General features: G+C 44.7%; 1 protein-coding gene across 1 annotated transcript in view; it reads left to right on the top strand.

Moving 5' to 3' along the window:
* The window catches only part of lrpprc (leucine-rich pentatricopeptide repeat containing), an 81076-nt gene that overhangs the window by 7873 nt on the left and 51217 nt on the right, over positions 1 to 21986 (top strand). Inside the window, exons 7-19 of the mRNA XM_046357328.1 lie at positions 1143 to 1269; positions 3242 to 3386; positions 3640 to 3797; positions 4608 to 4713; positions 4807 to 4914; positions 9781 to 9899; positions 10277 to 10370; positions 13203 to 13272; positions 18521 to 18548; positions 18923 to 18980; positions 21221 to 21327; positions 21557 to 21634; positions 21737 to 21796. Coding sequence (XP_046213284.1) covers positions 1143 to 1269; positions 3242 to 3386; positions 3640 to 3797; positions 4608 to 4713; positions 4807 to 4914; positions 9781 to 9899; positions 10277 to 10370; positions 13203 to 13272; positions 18521 to 18548; positions 18923 to 18980; positions 21221 to 21327; positions 21557 to 21634; positions 21737 to 21796 — 1258 coding nt within the window. The remainder of the gene's footprint in view (positions 1 to 1142; positions 1270 to 3241; positions 3387 to 3639; positions 3798 to 4607; positions 4714 to 4806; positions 4915 to 9780; positions 9900 to 10276; positions 10371 to 13202; positions 13273 to 18520; positions 18549 to 18922; positions 18981 to 21220; positions 21328 to 21556; positions 21635 to 21736; positions 21797 to 21986) is intronic.

Here is a 21986-nt window from a genome sequence, read left to right as displayed (position 1 = left end):
GGACTGGTTGGTATGTGATACTGTTCATTAACATTATTGGACTGGTTGGTATGTGATACTGTTCATTAACATTATTGGACTGGTATGTGATACTGTTCATTAACATTATTGGACTGGTATGTGTTACTCTTCATTAACATTATTGGACTGGTATGTGTTACTCTTCATTAACATTATTGGACTGGTATGCGTTACTCTTCATTAACATTATTGGACTGGTATGTGATACTCTTCATTAACATTATTGGACAGGTATGTGATACTGTTCATTAACATTATTGGACAGGTATGTGATACTGTTCATTAACATTATTGGACTGGTATGTGATACTGTTCATTAACATTATTGGACTGGTATGTGATACTGTTCATTAACATTATTGGACTGGTTGGTATGTGATACTGTTCATTAACATTATTGGACTGGTTGGTATGTGATACTGTTCATTAACATTATTGGACTGGTTGGTATGTGATACTGTTCATTAACATTATTGGACTGGTTGGTATGTGATACTCTTCATTAACATTATTGGACTGGTATGTGATACTCTTCATTAACATTATTGGACTGGTATGTGTTACTCTTCATTAACATTATTGGACTGGTTGGTATGCGATACTGTTCATTAACATTATTGGACTGGTTGGTATGCGATACTCTTCATTAACATTATTGGACTGGTTGGTATGCGATACTCTTCATTAACATTATTGGACTGGTATGCGTTACTCTTCATTAACATTAATTAATGTCGTGTTCTGAGTCTGATAATGTATTACACCCCACTCCTGAACGGTTCTCCTAATTAAAATGTCTTATTCTCTTGAATGTTTGTTTTCTCAGTTAACATGGCTGTGTAATGACTTTCTTTAATACCATAATAGTAGGCCATTGAGACGGTCTATTTTGCAAGTGAAGATTGCAGCTGCAATACATTACAAAATGTAATATTGGGTCGCGGCTCAATTGTCATTGTCAAATTTGGGTCCCCAGGCAAAACATGTTGAGCACCACTGCCCTAGACTATGCCACCCCTCATGTCTCTAGTATAACTAGTGATTAACAAAATTGTCACGTTTACAAATCTGAACCCACCAGTCTTATTGTGTTGACTTGTGTGTCTCTCGTGCCCATACAGTGACATGGAGAGTTCAGAGAGCATCCTGCAAGTCATGAAGGGGGCAGGCATCGAGCCAGGCCCTGACACATATGTGGCACTGCTCAACGCCTATGCAGAGAGAGGGGATATGGACAAGATCAAACAGGTGAGTGGACCATTGGGTTTGTGTGAGTGGTTAAGATCTAGTAGGTAAGTGACACCATGTAGTGTGCATATCGGGGTTTCCATTAGCCAGTAAAAAAAACATTAGATAAAGAAAATTGTAGCCTGACAATTATCCGGGAGAAGAAAAAATCATTTTGTGAAATAATGCTTTTTAGCCTATTCATTGATGGAAATAGATTTGACTGATCATGCTTATCGGTCTATAGGTTAATTTTCATAATTTAGTGGAATTAAATTGGCGCGTGTGTGGAGTATTTTCATTATGTACAGTGCATTAGGAAAGTATTCAGACCCCTTGACTCGTGTCCACATTTTGTGACGTTGCAGCCTTGTTCTAAAATTGATAGAAATCTTATCAATCCCCATTATGACAAGGCAAAACCCATTTCTGGTCTTTTTCTTTGAAAATGTATTTAAAATAAATAACAAATACCATATTTACATAATTACATATCTGGGGAATGGTACCAAAAACATTCTGCAGCATTGAAGGTCCCCAAGAACAGTGTCCTCCATCATTCTTAAATGGAAGAAGTTAGGAACCACCAAGACTCTTCCTAGAGCTGGACACCTGGTCAAACTGAGGAATCGGGGGAGAAGGGCCCGGTCAGGGAGGTGACTAAGAACCCGATGGTCACTCTGACAGCGCTCCAGAGTCCCTCTGTGGAGAAGGGAGAACCTTCCAGAAGGACAACCATCTCTGCAGCACTCCACCAATCCGGCCTTTATGTTAGAGTTCCCAGACGGAAGCCACTCTTCAGTAAAAAGGCACAGCCTGCTTAGAGTTTTCCAAAAGGCACCTAAAGTCTCTCAGACCATGAGAAACAAGATTCCCTGGTCTGATGAAACCAAACTTGAACTACTTGGCCTGAATGCCATTCTTCACATCTGGAAGAAACCTGGCACCATCCCTACGGTGAAGTGTGGTGACAGCATCATGCTGTGGGTATATTTTTAAGCTGTAGGGACTCTGAGACTAGTCAGCATTGAGGAAAAGATGAACAGAGGAAAAGATGAACAGAGCAAAGTACAGAGACCCTTGATGAGAACCTGCTCCAGACCTCAGATTGGGGTGAAGGTTCCCCTTCCAACAGGACAATGACCCTAAGCACACAGCAAAGACAACGGAGTGGCTTGGGGACAAGTCTCTGAATGTCCTTGAGTGGGCCAGCTAGAGCCTGGACTTGAACCCAATCGAACACATCTGGAGAGACCTGAAAATAGCTGTCCAGTGACATTGTGCTGCGAGAAGAATGTGAGAACCTCTCCAAATACAGGTGTGCCAAGCTTGTAGCGTCATACCCAAGACGACTTGAGGCTGTAGTCGCTGCCAAAGGTGCTTCAACAAAGTACTGAGTAAAGGGTCTAAATTCTTATGTAAATGTGATATTTCAGTTTTTGCTTTGTCATTATGTGTGTAGATTGATTTGGGGGGGAGAAACGATTCAATCCATTTTAGAATGAGGCTTTCTGGACAACTGGGAACTCTGAAAAATATTAGTTCAAATCATGGCGTCAGTGATCATTGTCGGAAAGTCCGAGCAATAGAAAGAGGCCTGAGTTCTCGAGTTGGAATCCCGAGTTGGATGACCATTCAAAATGATTTTTCCCAGGCTATTTCTTTCTTGACAAGCTGACCAATAGAATAATTACCTTTAAACTTTTCTACTATAGTAGATTGACAGGCTAGTGATGTTGCTGTTCATTACTCATCTTGTTGACTGAGGAAAAGTCCATGTGGACAGTCTAACATGTCTAAAGTGCACATAAGAATTCAATAAGAAGGACCGCACATCGTTTTCATCCTCGACTTGCATGTTCTGTTAATTACCATATTCTAACTGGGATTTGTCATTCTGAGAACCATGGGTCCGGTAAATTAAAATGTTGTCGCTCAACAGAAACCCTAGTGTGTGAGTGTGAACTGACCCTCCCGTGTGTCCCATCCCCAGACTCTGGAGGCTGTGGAGAACACAGACACCAGTCTGATGGACAGAGACCTGATGCAGGTGGTATTCAGCCTGTCCAAGGCAGGCCATCAGCAGCACGTACCAGAGATAGTGGAGCGTATGAGACACGAGAGAGGATATGTTCCAGGTATGATCACCTCTGGAGGACTAGCACTTTTTACAGTGATATTTTTTATTTAAAAAAAAACATATTTTTTCAGGAAGTTGCAATGCAAGTGAAGGTTGAACACTTAATTGTTGAGGAGTCCTGTACTAGATGGTGCAGGGACTGAAACTACCCCTGAACATTCTGGTTATGCCTTGTTGAGAGAACAAATATTATGATATTGAATGTCAATTGGATGAGTCAACCCATCTTTCTTGTCCTCTCCCCCCTGTAGATGCTATGAACTTGTGTCTGAGCCTGATCACCCAGGGCCAGGAAGACACAGCCTTCACCGTGCTGAAGACCTTCCCCACCCTGCAGCAAGAGACGCAGAGTGGAGACTCCCCCACCCTGGGCAACTTCTTCCTGCGTCACTGTGTCAACATGGACAAGGTAAGACTTTAGTGTTTCCACGGCAGAAAATACAACAAGTTTTAAATCAATTTCATGATGGTATAACATTTTTAGTGTAAACTTAAACAATTTCAACCATATATGTGCAAAAGATAATGGAGCTATATACTTTGAGAACAATTACCTAAATGAAAACTAGACAGTCGGAGAATCTTTGTTATAATGCTTGAGTTACTCAGATAGCATAACAACAAGGCGTAAGCCATGGCCAAATGTGTAGAATTGTAGGAAATTAGCTTTGAAACTGCAATTTTTGTCTCTGCCCCATGGCTATATGCGTGGAATTATAGGAAATTAGCTTTGAAACTGCAATTTTTGTCTCTGCCCCATGGCTATATGTGTGGAATTATAAGAAATTAGCTTTGAAACTGCTATTTTTGTCTCTGCCCCATGGCTATATGTGTGGAATTATAGGAAATTAGCTTTGAAACTGCAATTTTTGTCTGACCCATGGCTATATGCGTGGAATTATAGGAAATTGGCTTTGAAACTGCAATTTTTGTCTCTGCCCCATGGCTATATGCATGGAATTGCAGGAAATTAGCTTTAACAACAAAATTGCCTCTGCAATCAAGAGGGGGGCCTCTAAAACTGCACCATTGGCCACGGCCGCCACCACGCCCCCGCTAACTTTGTCTGTTGAAAAAAATCCTAGGGGAAACAATTGTTCTAGACCAGGATTGCCCATACTCGCCTCCTGGAGAGCTACCCTTCTGCACACTTTAGTTCCAACCCTTTACTACTACACCGAATTCTACAAATGAAATGTCCATCTGTCTGTGTTTTTAGCCAGTGGATAAGGTGGCGCGCTACTGTAAGGAGCTGCAGGACTCCAGCTACCATGCTACTCCCCTACAGTTCACCCTCTACTGCTGCCTGGAGGCCAAGAAGACTGGTACGCTACATCCTTCTGAGAAATGCACAGGAAGGAGTAGGAGGCAACACAGCCCAGGGAGTTCTTCATCTCTCTAATATTCCTTTTCACCAGCTACTGCAGTGGAGGTGATGAAGATGATGAAGGAACAGGGGCAACCCATCAGACCTCACTACTTCTGGCCCCTCCTCACACAACATGCCAAGGACCAGAACACAACAGGTATGGAAATGTGATTAAAACCTACAAACACGAAACCATTTGATATAAAATACTGATAAATAGGGATTGAATGGGTAATTTCAGCTCTAGTGTTCTCTCGATAGAACCCTCCATCTCCATTTGTTTAGCCCATTCATGCTTTGTGGTTGGAGATTCAGATATGAACCAGTACCACCCTCTGGGCTTGCCATTGTAGTAGATTGCTGTTCCAAGTTGACCACCCATGTTCGCTTCACTTGCCAGGGTGTCCCTGGGTCACTCTCCCCTCTTCACGGGGCTAACACAGAGAGTGACAGGGTTCAGAATGAGTGAGGAAGCTGTCCGTCACGGCTTTGTGGACGGTGACGCCTCCATGCCACTCCCTGGTGGGCGCCGGGTCTGATCTCTAACCCACCACAGGGCATGATGGGACCTGTCTGATGTCACTGTCTGAGAGGTCACTCACATGACGTACACCCACAGACTTCTCTCGCTCCAATACCATAAATCTATTTTATGAGAGAGGCACTCCTGGAACTAGATGCTCTGATGCTTGAAATAGTTATAAAATGTGTGCATTTTTAGAAGGGATTGAAGATAGTTAAGGTATTGGTTTTAAGTCACTATGGTAGAAAGGCATATGTGTATGTGAGAGCCTAATGTGATGCCCTGAGGGCCAATGCTGCTGTGTGTCTGTCTACTCTAGAGATATAGGCTTTATGTAGTACTCTCTGGATAGAGAGACTCTCTGAGTCCACAGCATACTCAGGCCTTGGCCAGGTTATGACTTCTCCAGACCACTCCTTTGAAAGGGGTTTTTAAAGTAGCAGGGCCTGTCAAATATTTATGGGCCAGAGTGGTCCACCCTGGAACGATTTCACTAGTTTGGGGGCAAGTGGGGGGAAAGAGGTCGGATCTGAGCCTGAGATGGGGAGAGGGCACTCCAGGCAGAACGGAATAGATGATGACCGCCCCGCCCCCCCCCATTTCTCTCAGGGGACCTCTCGGAATAGATCTTAGTAAAGGTCAAGGAAGGTCGCAGGATAACTACTGTACGTTCTAATTCTCCTAGACTAAAACAGGCCCAGGACTGGAAGTTGTTTTGGTTGTCTGACTGTCAAACTGTACTTTCCTTTCTTCCCCTTTTGTTGCTCTGCTGTTCTCCAGCTTTCGTGCTACCTCACTCCTTTTCAACGTCCCTCAGTGAATTAGCATAATGGCAGGTTTATCTAAGCGATGCTCTTCTCTCTCATATGAGGAGCAGGCTGATTTGACCTCTACCCTGCCCTGAGGGGGAAAGGATGGGGTCCCCCTTTTTGGTGGGGATTGGGGGACGGTAGCCTGAGAGGGTTAATCCCCCACCCCCTACCTACTCCTGTGGGCGTAGGGGTCACAGGTCATTCTGCTACAGTGGCTGTGGAAGCCTCTAGTTTCCTATAGTCCAGTTTCAGCCCTGAAGAAACTACAGGGCCTCATGGGAGAAGGGGGTTTAGGAGCAGTTCATCCTTCCTGTTTTCATATTCTGATATAGAAAACGATTAATTGTGTTGCTACTTTATTTCAGAAAGATAAATGGCTAGACTGAAATGGTCCAAGGCGAGTTCAAACTCGTGTCATAATGACCGTATTTGGACATTGTCATGTCACAAAATGTTCTGCCTTTGAGAAGCGATACAGTCTTTTTGTTTTTGGAGTCTTAGTTCTAGGTGAGAATGGCTGCTTCAGGAGGTTCAGAGTATGGTGCTAGCAGACTCCACCCTGGTTTGAACATATCGGACATCCATTTAGTTGTCAGACCGCTTAGCGGAAACAAAGAAACTTCTCTTTCTTTTATACTCTGGTTGTCCCTGTGTTTTTAGCGTTAACCCTCATGAATGATGCAGCCGCTGTTTGGCTGCAGGAGGGGCGTGTTTGTGTCCATCCGTGTGTGTGTGTAAAAGCGTTCGGGGTCAGCGTGGTGGAGGTGATGTGACTGATGCGGAGTGACTTGATTTCATGTAAATGCGAGCGCTCTGAGGGAATTCACTTTGGATTACCCGCACCACTGTGCACCGGCATGAAATATTAAGCGCCATGTCACTTTCTGTCCACAGGTGTCACTGGCGGGCAGGAGCGGGGGCAAAAAAACTTAGCATTTTGATGAGGTGTGGATTTGGGCAGGCGAGTTTGAGGAAGCATATGCTCTGCTTTTGTTCCCACCAGCCGTGAGCCACGGCCGGCTTGTCACTCCCGAACGGGGAGAGCTCGCTTATCACTTGTGACAACGGTGAGAGAGCGAGCGAGAAAGTGGTGCGTTGAGCCGCCTCTGCTTTACGAAGAGGCTTTTATGTTTTGTGAGGTGCAGATTAAAGCCCCCCTGTCTGCCACCAGGCATCCAGTCTACCCCCCCCCCCCAACCAACTCTCCTCGACCTCTTCAACAAATGCCCCCTTTCCCTCTAACCCAGCTCTCACCACTTCCTCTCCTGCCATCCCTCAGTCCACCCTGTGAGTGTTGTAATTAATGGAACAAGAAGTGATTCCATCTGACATCGTCACAGCCACCTGTACTCCTAGAGACAAAAACTGAGAGCGACGGGCGGAGGGAGGGAGGGAGGGAGGGAGGGGTAGAGCGAGGCAGAAGGTACAGGTACTCATTTCAAGGACAGAGGAGGAATGTAAGAAATGGCAACCAGTTAATTCTGGTCCTCTCCTTGCTATTCTCTTCTTTCATTTCCCTTTCTATTTGTCAATCTCTTGATTCAGAGGGCTTCTCATCTATTCTCCTCTGCCTCAGTGGACATGTAGTTCTAGTCTGGCCTGCGCATGTAGCAGGATGTCTAAGGTGAGGATTAAGCCTTCAGTCCCAATGAGTCAGTCTTGTCAGTCACTGTGAAGTTCCTCTGCTGTGCTCCAGCCAGCCTCATGCCTCACCTGTGCAATATTAGAGGGCTAGATACACCTGCTTCAATTGTAAGATGAAGTGCACTTGGAAAAAGCTAAAAAGAAAAGTTAGCTAACCTGTCTTAACACCTTTTACCTAAATATCAAAAGGATCATTTTGTTCTACTTTATGCAGTGAGTTTATGAACCATGTATATGAAGCCTGTTTGAAACCAAGTAACCACTGAACCAGCGCCCACCCTGCTGCATTTAAAAGCAACTCACTCCCTCGCACATTTGCATTAGTGAAAAAGTGCTGATTCTAGAATCTCATGTGAGAACCAGGTCATATACAGAATATACTGAATATATAAATAGCAATGCAACCTGCAACAATTTCAACAATTTGACTGAGTTAGTTCATATAAGGAAATCAGTCAATTTAAATAATTTTAATAGGGCCCTAACCTATGGATTTTACATGACTGGCCCACCTACTGGGGAGCCAGGCCCAGCCAATCAGAATGAGTTTTTCCCCACCAAAGGGCTTTATTACAGACAGAGATACTCCTCAGTTTCGTCAGCTGTCTGGGTGGCTGGTCTCAGATGATCCTGCAGGTGAAGAAGCCGGAGTGGAGGTCCCGGGCTGGCGTGGGGCCGGTTGGACGTCCTGCCAAATTCTTGAAAATGACAGAGGTGGCTTATGGTAGAGAAAGTGGACATTCCTGCAGTCAACATGCCAATTGCTACACCTGTCAGGTGGATGTATTATCTTGTCAAAGGAGAAATGCTCACTAACAGGGATGTAAACAAACGTATTCATAACATTTGAGAGCGAGAAGCTTTTTGTGCGTGTGGAACATTTCTGCGCTTTTTAAAATTTCAGCTCATAAAACATGGGACCGACACTTACCAGCTCCATTGACATGTTTTCTATCAGTCTGGCTCGCCCAGAAATGGATCATAGATTATTCAACAGAAAAACAGGTGCTCTTCTCCTTTCATAAAAAAAATGAAGAAAGGATGAGAGGACACTCACAGGCTCCATTGAGAAGAAAGCATCAGATCTACTTTTTCTTTCTTGAAAGCAGTGAGGGCAGTGAGCTGTGAGGGAGAGAGGTGAATGAAGGACACATATGATGGAGTGGCCTGAGTGAGCCAGGTGCCTACCTGGTTAATGCTACCCCTCTCCCTCTCTCCTTCTCCACCTCCACCCCCGGCTGGGGCTCCTAAGTTAGGTTTTAATGGTGGATAAAAGCAGGTCCTTATCTTTTATTCAGGTGTGTTTTGGGCGGTGGAGGGTATTACCAGGTGAACAGAGACCCTCCCAAGAGGACTGAGATACAGAGAGCTGTGTGGGCCTGAGTGGAGTGTAAACACACACACACAGAGTGAGGGAGCCAGGATGTGTCTGTGCGCTCACATACAGCACTGAAACACTTAGCCTGCCCTTTTGCTGAAGTCTGCATGGAAACGTACATGAAAACAGCTAGGTATTTCTCACCCTAAGAAAAGCGTGCACACAGTCACACTGGTTCATTCCACTCTTGGCCTCATATGTCCGTCCAGGCCTAGGCAGCAGGGTGCCTGTTCCATATGCATGTGTCTGCTCCCGGGGTGGGTGTACCTGGGGCGGAGGCTTGCGAGGAGAGCAGGGTGGTGGTAATAGGTTTGGAGCCTGGCCCCTCAACCCCTGGATGCTGCAGGGTTGGTGTCCATTTCTATTTAAATTCCCGTCAACTCCGAAAGTAAACCCAATTCCAAATGTCCTTCACTCAAGCATTAAAGGAAATTGTTATTGGAATTTCAGTGTGCTTCCTGAATTGACTGGAATTGGAAATGGGATTGACCCCCATCCCTGATGTCCACTGTTGTGCTGTGTTGTACTGTGCTGTAGCAGAGCTGGGTATGCTAGTCTGTGCTGTAGCAGAGCTGGGTATGCTAGTCTGTGCTGTAGCAGAGCTGGGTATGCTAGTCTGTGCTGTAGCAGAGCTGGGTATGCTAGTCTGTGTTGATGTTCCTCCAGGGATCATGGAGGTGTTGAAGGGCATGCAGGAATTGGATGTACCAGCTGATGTAGAGACAATGTCCTTCTACGTTCTGCCTGCTTTCCCGAACATAGACGCTGCCCGGGATGCATTCAAGGTACGGTGTGTAGGGTGGGTGTGTAGGGTGGGTGTGTAGGGTGGGTGTGTAGGGTGGGTGTGTAGGGTGGGTGTGTAGGGTGGGTGGCCTCCACATGAAGTGGCACCAGCGCCTGAAGCGCTACCACACCCATGCACAAGAGGAGCATTCCTCATCGTCTTCAATGGACAGCCAAGATGAGATGTGTATGTGCGTTGCTCATTTCTGATTGTGTGTGTGTGTGTGTGTGTGTGTGTGTGTGTGTGTGTGTGTGTGTGTGTGTGTGTGTGTGTGTGTGTGTGTGTGTGTGTGTGTGTGTGTGTGTGTGTGTGTGTGTGTGTACGGTTGCATTTTATATATTTTTCTGTGTTCATGTGAATGGTATGTATTTGTTGAAGGAAATGGGCTGCTCCTTGGAGTCTGAGGGTTTCTTGTCCTCTGAGATGCGCTCTGAGGCTAGTCGTGGGAACCTGGCAGGACTGTTGGTTATGAGTGAGTATCTACCTGTATTTCAACTCTGTCTTAATGGCTTCCTCTGTCCATTCATCATGTCAAAACACACATCTATTACAGGTCATTATGCCGATAATCATGTCTAATGCACTTCCCTTGTTTTCATCACTATCTTTACTGTATTAGTTGTTATCCTCAATCATGTACACCAACATACATCTATTACAGGTCGTTATGCCCGTAATCATGTCTAATGCACCTTCTTTGTTCACTTATGTACACCAACATACATTCATGATGGGCCAATTCCTAGTCACTCATAGTTCAGAGACGTCCAAGAGGCACTATCTAGTGAGCGTAACTCTCTGGGCCCAGGGTTGGGTTCTGGAGGATGCACCGGGGAGTTGACTCTCGTCATCAGCATCTGGCCTCTGTTTTGCCTGGAGCCTAATTGCCCCATCAGAGAGCGGTCTCTCGCCCTCTCTTCTCTCTCTTTCGCTCTCTCTCTGCTCCGCGTAAATCAAATCAAATCAAATCAAATTTATTTATATAGCCCTTCGTACATCAGCTGATATCTCAAAGTGCTGTACAGAAACCCAGCCTAAAACCCCAAACAGCAAACAATGCAGGTGTAAAAGCACGGTGGCTAGGAAAAACTCCCTAGAAAGGCCAAAACCTAGGAAGAAACCTAGAGAGGAACCGGGCTATGTGGGGTGGCCAGTCCTCTTCTGGCTGTGCCGGGTAGAGATTATAACAGAACATGACCAAGATGTTCAAATGTTCATAAATGACCAGCATGGTCAAATAATAATAAGGCAGAACAGTTGAAACTGGAGCAGCAGCACAGTCAGATGGACTGGGGACAGCAAGGAGCCATCATGTCAGGTAGTCCTGGGGCACGGTCCTAGGGCTCAGGTCCTCCGAGAGAGAGAAAGAAAGAGAGAATTAGAGAGAGCATATGTGGGGTGGCCAGTCCTCTTCTGGCTGTGCCAGGTGGAGATTATAACAGAACGTGGCCAAGATGTTCAAATGTTCATAAATGACCAGCATGGTTGAATAATAGTAAGGCAGAACAGTTGAAACTGGAGCAGGAGCATGGCCAGGTGGACTGGGGACAGCAAGGAGTCCTCATGTCAGGTAGTCCTGGGACATGGTCCTAGGGCCCAGGCCAGTTGAAACTGGAGCAGCAGCATGGCCAGGTGGACTGGGGACAGCAAGGAGTCATCATGTCAGGTAGTCCTGGGGCATGGTTCTAGGGCTCAGGTCCTCCGAGAGAGAGAAAGAAAGAGAGAAGGAGAGAATTAGAGAACGCACACTTAGATTTACACAGGACACCGAATAGGACAGGAGAAGTACTCCAGATAAACAAACTGACCCTAGCCCCCGACACATAAACTACTGCAGCATAAATACTGGAGGCTGAGACAGGAGGGGTCAGGAGACACTGTGGCCCCATCCGAGGACACCCCGGACAGGGCCAAACAGGAAGGATATAACCCCACCCACTTTGCCAAAGCACAGCCCCCACACCACTAGAGGGAAATCTTCAACCACCAACTTACCATCCTGAGACAAGGCCGAGTATAGCCCACAAAGATCTCCGACACGGTACAACCCAAGGGGTGGGGGGAACCCAGACAGGCCGACCACAACAGTGAATCAACCCACCCAGGTGACGCATCCCCCCCCCAGGGACGGCACAGAGAGCCCCAGCAAGCCAGTGACTCAGCCCCGTAACAGGGTTAGAGGCAGAGAATCCCAGTGGAAAACGGGGAACCGGCCAGGCAGAGACAGCAAGGGCGGTCGTTGCTCCAGAGCCTTTCCGTTCACCTTCCCACTCCTGGGCCAGACTACACTCAATCATATGACCCACTGAAGAGATGAGTCTTCAGTAAAGACTTAAAGGTTGAGACCGAGTTTGCGTCTCTGACATGGGTAGGCAGACCGTTCCATAAAAATGGAGCTCTATAGGAGAAAGCCCTGCCTCCAGCTGTTTGCTTAGAAATTCTAGGGACAATTAGGAGGCCTGCGTCTTGTGACCGTAGCGTACGTATAGGTATGTACGGCAGGACCAAATCAGAGAGGTAGGTAGGAGCAAGCCCATGTAATGCTTTGTAGGTTAGCAGTAAAACCTTGAAATCAGCCCTTGCTTTGACAGGAAGCCAGTGTAGAGAGGCTAGCACTGGAGTAATATGATCAAATTTTTTGGTTCTAGTCAGGATTCTAGCAGCCGTATTTAGCACTAACTGAAGTTTATTTAGTGCTTTATCCGGGTAGCCGGAAAATAGAGCATTGCAGTAGTCTAACCTAGAAGTGACAAAAGCATGGATTAATTTTTCTGCATCATTTTTGGACAGAAAGTTTCTGATTTTTGCAATGTTACGTAGATGGAAAAAAGCTGTCCTCGAAATGGTCTTGATATGTTCTTCAAAAGAGAGATCAGGGTCCAGAGTAACGCCGAGGTCCTTCACAGTTTTATTTGAGACGACTGTACAACCATTAAGATGAATTGTCAGCGTACACTCCTAGCTCATCAGGGCTTTTAAGTGATTAGTGTGTGTGAATATGTTTGGAGGAGTGGGAGATCGAGGGAGCAACGTGCCTAAACTGGTGGAGGTGAAGAGCGATGGGAGGGGATGAGGTGGAGGGGTGTTTAATAATGGATGCTCGTTCGCTCTACCCGTTTGCTCTCATTCACTTAATCTGTCACACACCTCTTTTTTTGTCCATCTGGTTGCTTGGATATTTATTTTTAGTCTTATTGGTCTTTCACACCACTTTGACATGTCACTTCTATCTATAAAGTCTTTGGGAAACCAAACATCCTTAGTGTACTCCTCAGAATGTGTCTGTTTCTCACTCCCTCTCCAGTGTCTGCTCCCTCCTTCCCTGCCCTGGACCTGAGTACCTTCAGAGGAAGTCTCATCCAGGGCTTCAGACGGTGAGTTCTCATACGTGGTAACTGTTTATAGAGTAAGTGTTCTGTTTGTTCCCCCCCCCCCCCCCCCCCCCACTGTCAATGACTGAGTTACACTGCAGTGTTGTTCTCCCTGTAACAGGTCACCCAGTTCCGGGCCCTGGCTGCCTCATGCATATGGACACAGTCAGTCAGTGGTCCTGACCTGCAGCCCTGGCACAGGAGCACCCTGGGATATATGTTAATGAGGGTACTCTGAGCCCTGCCCCCAAGGCTATGCCCTGACCCTACCCAGCCTGAGGTCTGTAGGCAGGCTACAGGCAGGAGGGCAATGATGTAAATTTGTACGCTGTACACCCTCTCCTCCTGCCCTCATCTGACTTGACCCCCCCCCCAGGGAGCCCAGAGGTCCTGGCATACTTACTGGTGTTTTTGTGCTGTTGTACTGTCCTCCCCTCACACCAATATACACACACTTGTTATTTATGACTATAAAATCATAGTTCAAGGGGCTGATATTGCACATGCCAGAAACATCATCACCTCCTCAGGAGGAAGATTGATAAGTTTCTAGATGAATGTCATGTGAAAGATTTCGACTACATCTGCACTCGTTTCTCACTGGTCTCTGGATGATGATCCTGGTAGAATGGCCGTCTGCTATAGATTCAGCTGTGAGCATTGCGGTGTTGTCATTGCCAGGCGGCCTGTAACGCCCATAATTGGGGTTGACGCCAAAGAAGAGGGGGGTGTCACTGGGGAGGGTGTGCTGTGTCAGAGCCATGTCACTACACTCCACAACCTGCTTCTGTCAGAGCAAGGTCAAGGGATAATTTAATCATTAAAGACCCCCACTCCCCCTCCACCCTCTTCTCGTCTCTGTGCCTCTCTTAAACCAGCCGACAACGCCACATACGCACGGCTGTGTCATCATAATTTAGGAATCGTTTTGTGTGGGTGCGTGTGTCTGACATGGTTTTCGGGTGACTATTCATCTAAATATTGTGTAGGGTGCCTCTTCTTCCCTTCAGTCAAGTTCCTCTCTTTTCCTCAGATGATTTGTCAAGGCAAAGTGGCAGTCTTCTCTGTGTGTGTGTATATATACATCCCTGTTGCATTGTTTTCAGTGATCATGTGTCTCTGTTAGAGCTTTCAGAATTGATAGTTTGCTCCTTCAGAAGGCCCAGGCTCTTGTCATCCCTGTCTGTTTACTGGTGGTTTGCCATGTGACATTAACAGAGTTGTCATGTTCCATTGGGACTCATGTCAGTAATCTGTCATGTTGTTCTTATAGAAGCTTGCTTTATGTCTGTGCTGATTCCTGTGTGTATGTACAATACCAGTCAAAAGTTTGGACACCTACTCATTCAAGGGTTTTTCTTTATTTTTACTATGTTCTACTTTGTAGAATAATAGTGAAGACATCAACTACAGAATAACACATATGGAATCACGTAGTAACCAAAAAAGTGCAAAAAACAAAACATATTTGAGATTCTTCAAAGTAGTCACCCTTTGCCTGAGGATAGCTGTGCACACTCTTGGCATTCTCTCAACCAGTTTCATGAGTCTTGAAGGAGTTCCCACATGCTGAGCACTTGTTGGCTGCTTTTCCTTCACTCTGCGGTCCAACTCATCCCAAACCATCTCAATTGGGTTGAGGTCGGGTGATTTGTGGAGGCCAGGTCCTCTGATGCAGTACTCCATCACTCTCCTTGGTCAAAAAGCCCTTACACAGCCTAGAGGTGTGTTGGGTCATTGAAAAAGAAATGATAGTCCCACTAAGCTCAAATCAGATGGGATGGCATATCACTGCAGAATGCTGTGGTAGCCATGCTGGTTAAGTGTGCCTTGAATTCTAAATAAATCACTGACAGTGACACCAGCAAAGCACCATCACACCACCACCATGCTTCACGGTGGGAACCACACATACAGAGCTCATCTGTTCAGAACAAAGCAACACATGACAGTAGCAGCACAACATGGTAGCAGCACAACATGGTAGCAGCACAACATGGTAGCAGCACAACATGGTAGCAACACAACATGGTAGCAACACAACATGGTAGCAACACAACATGGTAGCAGCACAACATGGTAGCAGCACAACATGGTAGCAGCACAACATGGTAGAAACACAACATGGTAGCAGCACAAAACATGGTACAAACATTATTGGGCACAGACAACAGCACAAAGGACAAGAAGGTAGAGACAACAATACATCATACAAAGCAGCCACAACTGTCAGTAAGAGTGACCATGAATGAGTCTTTGAATGAAGAGATTAATATTAAACTGTCCAGTTTGAGTGTTTGTTGCAGCTCGTTCCAGTCGCTAGCTGCAGCAAACTGAAAAGAAGAGCGACACAGGGATGTGTGTGCTTTGGGGACTTAACAGAATGTGACTGGCAGAACGGGTGTTGTATGTGGAGGATGAGGGCTGCACTAGATATCTCAGATAAGGGGGAGTGAGGCCTAAGAGGGTTTTATAAATAAGCATCAACCAGTGGGTCTTGCGACGGTTATACAAAGATGACCTGTTTACAGAGGAGTATAGAGCGCAGTGATGTGTTCTATAAGAAGCATTGGTGGCAAATCTGATGGCCGAATGGTAAAGAACATCTGGCCGCTCGAGAGCACCCTTACCTGCCGATCTATAAATTATGTCTCCGTAATCTAGCATGGGTAGGATGGTCATCTGAATCAGGGTTAGTTTGGCAGCTGGGGTGAAAGTGGAACGATTACGATAGTGGAAACCAAGTCTAGATTTAACTTTAGCCTGCAGCCTTGATATGTGCTGAGAGAAGGACAGTGCACCGTCTAGCCGTATTCCCGAGTACATGTATGAGGTGACTACCTAGAGCTCCTAACCCTCAGAGGTAGTAATCACACCTGTGGGAAGAGGGGCATTCTTCTTACCAAACCACAAGACCTTTGTTTTTGACGTGCTCAGACCAAGGTTAAGTCCAGAGAAAGCTTGTTGGACACTAGGAAAGCTTTGTTATAGAGCATTTAACACGAACTCCAGGGAGGGGCCAGCTGAGTATAAGAGTATGTCATCTGCATATAAATGGATGAGAGAGCTTCCATGTTGTTGATGTGAATTAAGAATAGTGTGGGTCCTAGGTTTGAGCCTTGGGCTACTCCCTTGGTGACAGGCAATGGCTGAGACAGCAGATTTTCTGACTTTATACACTACACTCTTTGAGAGAGGTAGTTAGCAAACCAGGCCAAAGACCCTCAGAGACACCAATACTCCTTAGCCAGACCAAAAGAATGGAATGGTCTACCGTATCAAAAGCTTTGGCCATGTCAAGAAAAATAGCAGCACAATATTGCTTAGAAATGAGGGCAATGAGGACATCATTGAGGACCGTTAAGGTTGCAGTGACACATCCATAACCTGAGCAGAGAACAGATTGCATACCAGAGAGAATGCTATAGACATCAAGAAAGCCAGTCTGTTGATTATTTTCAAGTTTTCCAACATTTTTTTGATAAACAGGGCAAAATAGAAATAGGCCTATAACAGTTAGGATCAGCTTGATCTCCCCCCTTAAATAAAGGACGAGCTGTGGCTACCTTCCAAGCAATGGGAACCTCTCCAGAAAGGAGAGACAGGCTTTTTTTAAACTGACTTGCCTAGTTAAATAAAGGTAAAAATAAACTTTTTAAAGAAGAGGGTCTAAACCATCTAACCCAGATGTTTTTTTGGTGTAAAGTTTAAGGTGCTCCTTTAGCACCTCTGACTCAGTGACTGCCTGCAGGGGTAAACTAAAAGAGGGAGAAGCATCGATTGTCACATTAGAAGGGGTGGGAGATGAGGAAATGTTGGATGGGCAGGGAGGCATGGCTGAGTCAAATTTGAATCCTGACTTTATAATATATAATAATATATGCCATTTAGCAGACGCTTTTATCCAAAGCGACTTACAGTCATGTGTGCATACATTCTACGTATGGGTGGTCCCGGGTATCGAACCCACTACCCTGGCGTTACAAGCGCCATGCTCTACCAACTGAGCTACAGAAGGATTATGAAGTGATGATTAAAGAGCTCAGCCATGTATTTGTCAATAACAACCACATCATCAACCTTAAGGGCATGGGCAGCTGTGAGGAGGAGGTCTTTAACCGTTCTCCAGAACTTCTTTGGGTTAAACCCACAGAGAGAGAACTGCTCCTTAAAGTAACTAACTTTGGCCTTCCGAATAGCCTGAACAATAGCCAGTCAGCCTGAATATGAGTGTGCCGAGCCTTTCGCCAAATGCAACTTGAGGTGGAGTAACTCCACGTTTTTAATGATAATTTTCTTGAGGGGGGTGTGTTTAACAATATCATTGAAAATATCAAAATATCAATATCCAAGTGTCTTTGACCGAAGGGATCAAGCTGATTCTATACCAATTTACAGAGGCCAGGTCATGAACGAAGGCTTGCTCATTAAAGTTTTTTAGCAAGCATCTATGACAAATCAGGACCGGTCTTTTCACTGCGCAGCCATTACGAACAAAGGCTGTAAAACTGATCACTAAGGTCATTACAGAAAACACCAGACTGATACCTATCAGGATTATTTGTGAGGATAACATCGAGGAGAGTAGCCTTTTCTGGGTGTTTGAAGATGACTACCTTCATGTCTTAAAGTAATGATGGACTGTCGTTCCTCTTTGCTTTTTGAGCTGTTCTTGCCATAATATCGACTTGGTCTTTTACCAAATAGGACTATATTCTGTATACCAACCCTACAATGTCACAACACAACTGATTTGCTCAAAAGCATTAAGAAGGAAAGAAATTCCACAAATGTACGTTTAATAATGCACGCCTGTTAATTGAAATGCATTCCAGGTGACTAACTCATGAAGCTGGTTGAGAGGATTCCAAGAGTGTGCAGAGCTGTCAAGGCAAAGGGTGGCTACTTTGAAGAATCTCAAATATAAAATATATTTTGATTGGGTTAACACGTTTTTGGATACTACATAATTCCGTATGTGTTATTTCATAGTTATGTCTTCACTATTATTCTACAATGTAGAAAATGGTACAAATAAAGAAAAACACACGAATGAGTAGGTGTCTGATTTTAAAAAATGCCACTAATTGGTCTTTGACCAATCACATCAGATATATGTTTTGAGAATTGGGTAAAGAAAATTCAGAATTGGGCTGCCTCTGTGAATGCAGCCTAAGTATCCTGATTCTGTGTGCTGATTTCTGTCGGTGTCCTTGTATCCTGATGGCTTGTCCTCTGCTGCCCCCTACAGGTCTGACGATCTGGAGAGCATGGCCAAGGTAAGACCATGCACAGCACTGCTTCTTGGTTTCAGCTCTGTTCATAATCGGCTGGGTGAAACTGTCAGGGGTTTATTGAGGCGGGTGGAAGGTTCAGAATATTTGCAGGTAGAAATATATGACATATAAAATCTTGATTTGTAATTTGGATGACCTATAGACTATTACCAGTTTTATAGATATTTATTTCTGCAATGTTTTTTTCTCGAAACGTTCCCCTGTTGATTGTATTGATGCATTTTAAAAGGCAACAATATGACTTGCTATATAATTCTGTGGCAAGAGTTTTCACTATTCAGGTGTGATGCTGTGCCATTTGTATGTAGGTGTGTCTTTGTATGAGATGCATCTCTTAAGGTTATGCTTGTTTTCAGATCACTGAGCTGCTGTACAAAGATGAGCGTTTCTCTCAGGGAGCTACAGGATCTGTTGGTAAGATCATTTGTGAATGGATGAAAATGTGGCCATAACAATCACATTTTTTTTGTTTTACATTGGAGTCATTTATCATACTCTTATACTCTTATTTATTTGTGCTGGTGCCCCATAACTCTGGCGTTGCAAGTTCCATTCTCTACCAACTGAGCCACATGGGACAGTCAGGTGTTTGTGTTCATGTCTGTACAGTGCCTTCGGAAAGTATTCACACTCCTGGGCTTTTTCCACATTTTGTTGTTACAAATTGGGATTGAATTGTTTTTCAACGATCTACACAATTCTGTCAGTGGAAGAAAATGTTTTACATTTTTTTAAAGATTCATGAAAATATCTTTTAGATATTCAACCCCCTGAGTCAATACATGTTAGAATTACCTTTTGGCAGCGATTTACAGCTGTGAATCCTTTTGGGTCTGTCTCTGAGAGCTTTGCACACCTGAATTGTACAATATTTGCCCATTTTTATTCAAGCTCTGTCAAGTTGGTTGTTGATCATTGCTAGACATTTTCAAGTCTTTACATAGATTTTCATCCCAATTTAAGTCAAAACTGTAACTAGGCCACTCAGGAACATTCAATGTCCTCTTGGTAAGCAAGTCCAGTGTAGATTAGGCCTTGTGTTTTTGTTTTATTGTCCTGCTGAAAGGTGAATTTGTCTCCCAGTGTCTGTTGGAAAGCAGACTGAACCAGGTTTTCCTCTAGGAGTTTCGCTGTGCGTATCTCGATTATGTTTTTTTTAACAAGTCCTTGCCGATGACGAGAATATCGATTACATGATGCAGCCACCTACCATGATTGAACATAAGAAGTGTAGTACTCCGTGATGTGTTGGATTTGCCCTAAACATCATGCTTTGTATTTAGAACAAAAAGTACATTTCTTTGCAATCTCATTTTACATTTTGTTTGCAGTATTACTTTAGTGCCCTAATGTAAAACAGGATGCATGTTTTTGAATATTTTTTATTCTGTACATCCTTTTCACTGTCATTTTAGGTTAGTATTGTGGACCAACTTCAATGTTGTTCCATCCTCTCTCAGCCATTAAAATCACTATTGGCCTCATGGTGAAAACCCTGCGTGGTTTCCTTCCGCTCAGGCGTCCTTCCTAACTCCGTTATCGGTGATTTTGTAGTGACTGGGTGTATTGATGCACCATCCAAAAGCGTAATTAATAACTTCACCGTGCTCAAAGGGATATTCCATGTCTGCTTTTGAAATGTTTTACCCATCTACCAATAGGTGCGCTTCTTTGCGAGACATTGGAAAACCTCCCTTGTGGTTGAATCTGTGCTTGAAATTCACTACTCGACTGAGGAACCTTACATATAATTGAATGTGTGGGGTAGAGATGGAGTACTCATAAAAAAATTTGGTCAACCACTATTATTGCACACAGTGAGTACATGCAACTTATTATTGGAATTGTTAAGCAAATGTTTACTCCTGAATCTATTTAGGCTTTCTTTAACAAAGGTGTTGAAGTTTATTGACTAAAGACATTTCTGCTTTATATTTTACATTAATTTGTAATCATTTCTTAAACAACAATTCCACTGACATTGTGGAGTATTGTGTGTAGATCAGTAGCACATCTCAATCGAATCCTTTTTAAATTCAGGCTGTAACAAACAAAAGGTGGTGGGTGCCCAAGGGGTATAACTACTTTCTGAAGGCACTGTATCTGTGTCTCTGTCTATGCGTTCAATGTGTATATATCTGCAGTCTCCGTTGCAGGAGTCTGCTGATGCGCTCACTCTGCGTTATGAAGACGGTTGGCACGTTCATGTCCTGCCCTAGATATAGGGTGGGTGTGAGACCTGGCCAGAGGGACAGCCTGTCTGTCAGGGAAAATGGGCCCAGGCTGCTGACACAGTGCTGAACAAACAGCCTGCGTCTCCGTCTAGTTTGTCAGGAATGTGTGTCTTTCAGTGTGTGTGGCGCGGCTTTGTCTCTCCGTGTCAGTGTGTGTGTGTGGTCTGACCGGGCTGTAGTGCTGGTGGGAGAGATGGAGACAGTTATCCGTGTCACTTCCCGTTGTGTCCTCCGCACGGCCGCCCCAGAGTGCGAGGCTGTCACCCACTGCCACCCGCCCGACACGCATTACTGTTCGCTTCACTCAAAGAATACCGTCAGCACTATCTCTCTCACACACACACACAGCCATTATACTGGGACCACGTTCTATGTGAGTGTGTGCACGTATAACATCACTCCTCTCTTCCTTCTCTACAGAAGCTGTGTCCTACTTTCTCTATAACCTGATGGACAGCATGACTGAGGCAGAGGTGCAGGCTCAGGAGGACAAGCTCAGGCAGTACTTCAACCAGCTGAAGAGCATGGTACACACACACACAGATATTTGACTCATCCCATTCATAAATACAACCTCTCTGACAGGCTTACACACATTGATCTCAGATTAAGAGTTGTCTATGTGGATAATGAGATTCAGATAACCCATGTCCCAAATCTCAAATTTCAGATTAGCAATCTGCCCCCTCCTAAAATGGACAACCCCAGGTGAAAGATAATTTATTTTAATCCTGTTCTCCTGTGTTTGACCTACAGGGTATCATCATCCCAGGGAACATCTACAGAGGGATCAGAAACCTGCTAGACTCCTATCACGTGCCTGAGCTCATCAAGGTATCTGTCCTAAATCACTGACTCACTGTTACTGTATGTGAAGGTATTCTAAATGATGCAGTTTTGGTTTCTTTCTTACGTGGTTCTTTTGGTTTCTTTTAGGATGTCATCGCCCTGGTGGACAGCCAAGAACCTCTGAACTTCTCAGACAACAGAGTTGTTGTGAGTGTATTCATTGGGTTTTAGAGATATACAGTGGGGCAAAAAAGTATTTAGTCAGCCACCAATTGTGCAAGTTCTCCCACTTAAAAAGATGAGAGGCCTGTAATTTTCATCATAGGTACAGTTCAACTATGACAGACAAAATGTGGGGGGGGGATCCAGAAAATCACATTGTAGGATTTTTAATGAA

Source organism: Oncorhynchus gorbuscha, linkage group LG07 (assembly GCF_021184085.1).
Source record: "Oncorhynchus gorbuscha isolate QuinsamMale2020 ecotype Even-year linkage group LG07, OgorEven_v1.0, whole genome shotgun sequence".
NCBI classification, from domain to species: domain Eukaryota; kingdom Metazoa; phylum Chordata; class Actinopteri; order Salmoniformes; family Salmonidae; genus Oncorhynchus; species Oncorhynchus gorbuscha.
Note: the sequence above shows the minus strand (reverse complement) of the source record. Positions and strands in the feature narration are given on the sequence as shown.